We start from the raw sequence: 2,929 nt of genomic DNA on the forward strand, positions 1-2,929 counted from the left end.
TTCTCTATGATAACTCCAGCCTGTGTCAAGTTGACACAAAACTAGCCAGTACACCACTTATCTTTCTTTTTCTATTTCCTTTTTCTTTGAGACACTGTCTCATGTATTCTAGACTGTCCTCAAACTTGCTATGTAACCATGATTTGGCTCTGAATTTCTTATCCTTGAGCCCTCAACTTCCAACTGTGGGAATTATAGGCATATGCCACTACATTTGGCTTATGCAGTGTCAGAAACTGAACCCAAAGTTTTACTTACTTCTTTGTTTTCTTTCTTTCTTTCTTTCTTTCTTTCTTTCTTTCTTTCTTTCTTTCTTTCTTTCTTTCTTTCTTTCTTTCTTTCTTTCTTTCCTTCTTTCTTTCTTTTTTTAAATTCAGGACAGGGTTTCTCTGTGTAGCTCTGGCTGTCCTGGAACTCACTTTGTAGACCAGGCTGGCCTTGAACTCAGAAATCTGCCTGTCTCTGCCTCCCAATTGCTGGGATTAAAGGCGTGCACCACCAATGGCTGACCTTCACTTATATCTTTAGTCCTTTGTTTCTTCGTTTGAAAGAAGAATTATCATTTTACTTAATTTGAGAATTTATTGGTTGGCTTAGTTTTGTGAATGCAATTTTTGTGGTTTTTAATATAATTTATATACCAAACCTCTATCTTATGTGCACTTACCCTGCGTGCTTTAAGAGAGTGGGCCCTGCACTATGACTGGGTGGCACAATATAGCTGACTCTGGAGGCTTGAGAGCAGGGGAGCTGACCTTGCCTCCTGCTGGTAGTAGGGGAAGTTGCAAGGGGGAAGAGTAGGTATGAGGGGACAGGGAGTTGAGGAGGAGTAGGATACATAATGTGAAACCCACAGAGTCAATATAAAATAAAAAAAAATCAGTTTAAATTCAAATCAGATTCTACACAAGTTCAGGATTATTTTGTTTTACCATTAACCATATTACTCCCTTGGTTCCAGTATTCTAGCAGAATATTTATTTTTTGCAGGTGGTTTGCTGGACTTATACCTAAGGCCACTGTTTTCCCTTTACTAGACTCTGTTTTCCCAGTAGCTTTTGACAGAACTGTATACAGTATTCTGGATATTTTTATTGCTTCAAATATATTCCATTAGCAGAAAATATAAGGATGTACACAATGAAGGCAATAACCTCTTCTTAAAGAACACAAAACCACACAGAAGCAGCAACATCTGCTCCCCCTCTCTGTCTAGATACACAAAGACTGACCACAGCCACCTGTCTTGTTTTCTTTTACTCATCCTGGGAGCTATAGTGAATCACAAAAAAATGATTTTTTTTGGTTTATCCTCACCATTAAAGCCTCTATATGAATTTGTCTCCAGGCTGAATGTTATCTGGTAATTTTGTGGGATGAATTTGCACAGTCAAGTCACAATATGAAGTGAGGCTTCATGTGGCCTTAACATGCCACTAGAAAATTAGATTCCTTGAGATGTCATCAGCTATAGCAGAAAGTTTTCATAACACCAGCTAACAGTTAAAAACCAGTGGATGAACAAGGCAGCTATTTATTTGTAAACTCATTTATGTGACTCTGAGATTTCCTTTTGTCTCACAGCATTTTAGGTGTTGCATTGCCTTCAAAAAGGCTTGCTTTAGCTGCTTATTTCCTAGAATTACCATGATTGAGTGTCCGCAAGGATAGAGGCATGTGGCTGTCAAACCAGTTATAAAGAGCAGTTTGTTTTGTGGCAGAATAAAGCATAGCACTTCTATGGAAAGGCCTACAAAATGCAGAATAAAGAGGATCATAAAAGATATTAGAAATTTCATAGCTTTTACATGAACCTTTGTGCTATCGTCTCTGAATCCTGAAACATCTGAGTGCATTTGCTTGACATGTCTCCAGAGGAAAACAATCAACAGAAAGCAGGTAATCAGGGATACAACAGTGAAGAAAAGGATTCCCAGATTGGTCACACTTTGGTTAATAAGGAAGTAATTTTTCTGCTGGTGGAACAAAGATGTGTTTCCCTGGTGCATTTTACTATCTTGAAGTATCTTTGTCATTTGTGGAAAACATAGTAACCATGAGGTAAGTAAGCATCCTGACATAAAGATAAAAATTGCACTGATTCTCCTTTTCAGGAAGAGAAATATAGAGTTGGAAAAATTAGCTATCTTTAGAAAGTAGAGGATGTTGAGGTTGGTGGCAAACCAGACACTTAAGTGATTGAGAAATACCCATATGTAAGTAATATATTCAGTTATGTTTCCAGAGGTAAGCATGTGTGGAACAAATACTTGTATATACCCTTGAAAAATTATTATCCATACGACACCAATTCTGGAAATCGCCAAGCCAATGAGTATGAAACCAGTGTTATGGAGCTTCTTGTTCTTGGCATAGTCCATGCAGTTAACGAGTGCAATAAATGTGTCCCCTAAAACTCCAAGCACAGCCTCACTAGTGACAACACAAAGAAGGATGCCTTCTGCTGAATTCAGCATCTTTACAGATCTCTAAGGTTACTTCTGCTGCTTCTATTGAAAATTATCTGCTGGACAGTGTCCCATATACTGGCTTCTTGATGGAGAAGTTATGTCATCTTCTTCATCTATGTAGAGACAAGCTTTTGAAGCCTATAGCCATGTGATGGAATCAGAACTTTGTGGGTGCTCTTTTCTATTGTTTTTGAAGGTTTAGCTTGTCTATCAAATGTGTGCAGGTTAGTTTTTGCTTGCAGTTTGTTAATAAGCAAATGGAAGTTTCTATTTCATAAAATTTTCTTGTTCCTTTGAAACTATTTGCATTTAGCAATCAAATGTGTAGTATCAGTGCCAAAAACAATTGTCAGGCAACAGAAACCAACATTGTCCTGCCTCCTCTTTATTATGAAATCATCATCATCAACTAGGTATGGTGCCACATGCTTGCAGGCCTAGCTCCTTGGGAAGATGAA

At 37.9% G+C, this 2,929-nt stretch overlaps 1 protein-coding gene across 1 annotated transcript; it reads right to left on the minus strand.

Annotated features, from left to right (window-relative positions):
* Positions 1 to 1,516: 1,516 nt before the first annotated feature.
* On the minus strand, positions 1,517 to 2,536 carry LOC110315279 (taste receptor type 2 member 107). Its single transcript, XM_021189367.1, has one exon. It carries the CDS (start codon positions 2,475 to 2,477, stop codon positions 1,551 to 1,553), a length of 927 nt encoding a protein of 308 aa, XP_021045026.1. The 5' UTR covers positions 2,478 to 2,536; the 3' UTR covers positions 1,517 to 1,550.
* Positions 2,537 to 2,929: the final 393 nt, after the last annotated feature.

This window comes from Mus pahari, unplaced genomic scaffold (assembly GCF_900095145.1).
Source record: "Mus pahari unplaced genomic scaffold, PAHARI_EIJ_v1.1 scaffold_10822_U1_1, whole genome shotgun sequence".
In the NCBI taxonomy this organism is placed as follows: Eukaryota; Metazoa; Chordata; class Mammalia; order Rodentia; family Muridae; genus Mus; species Mus pahari.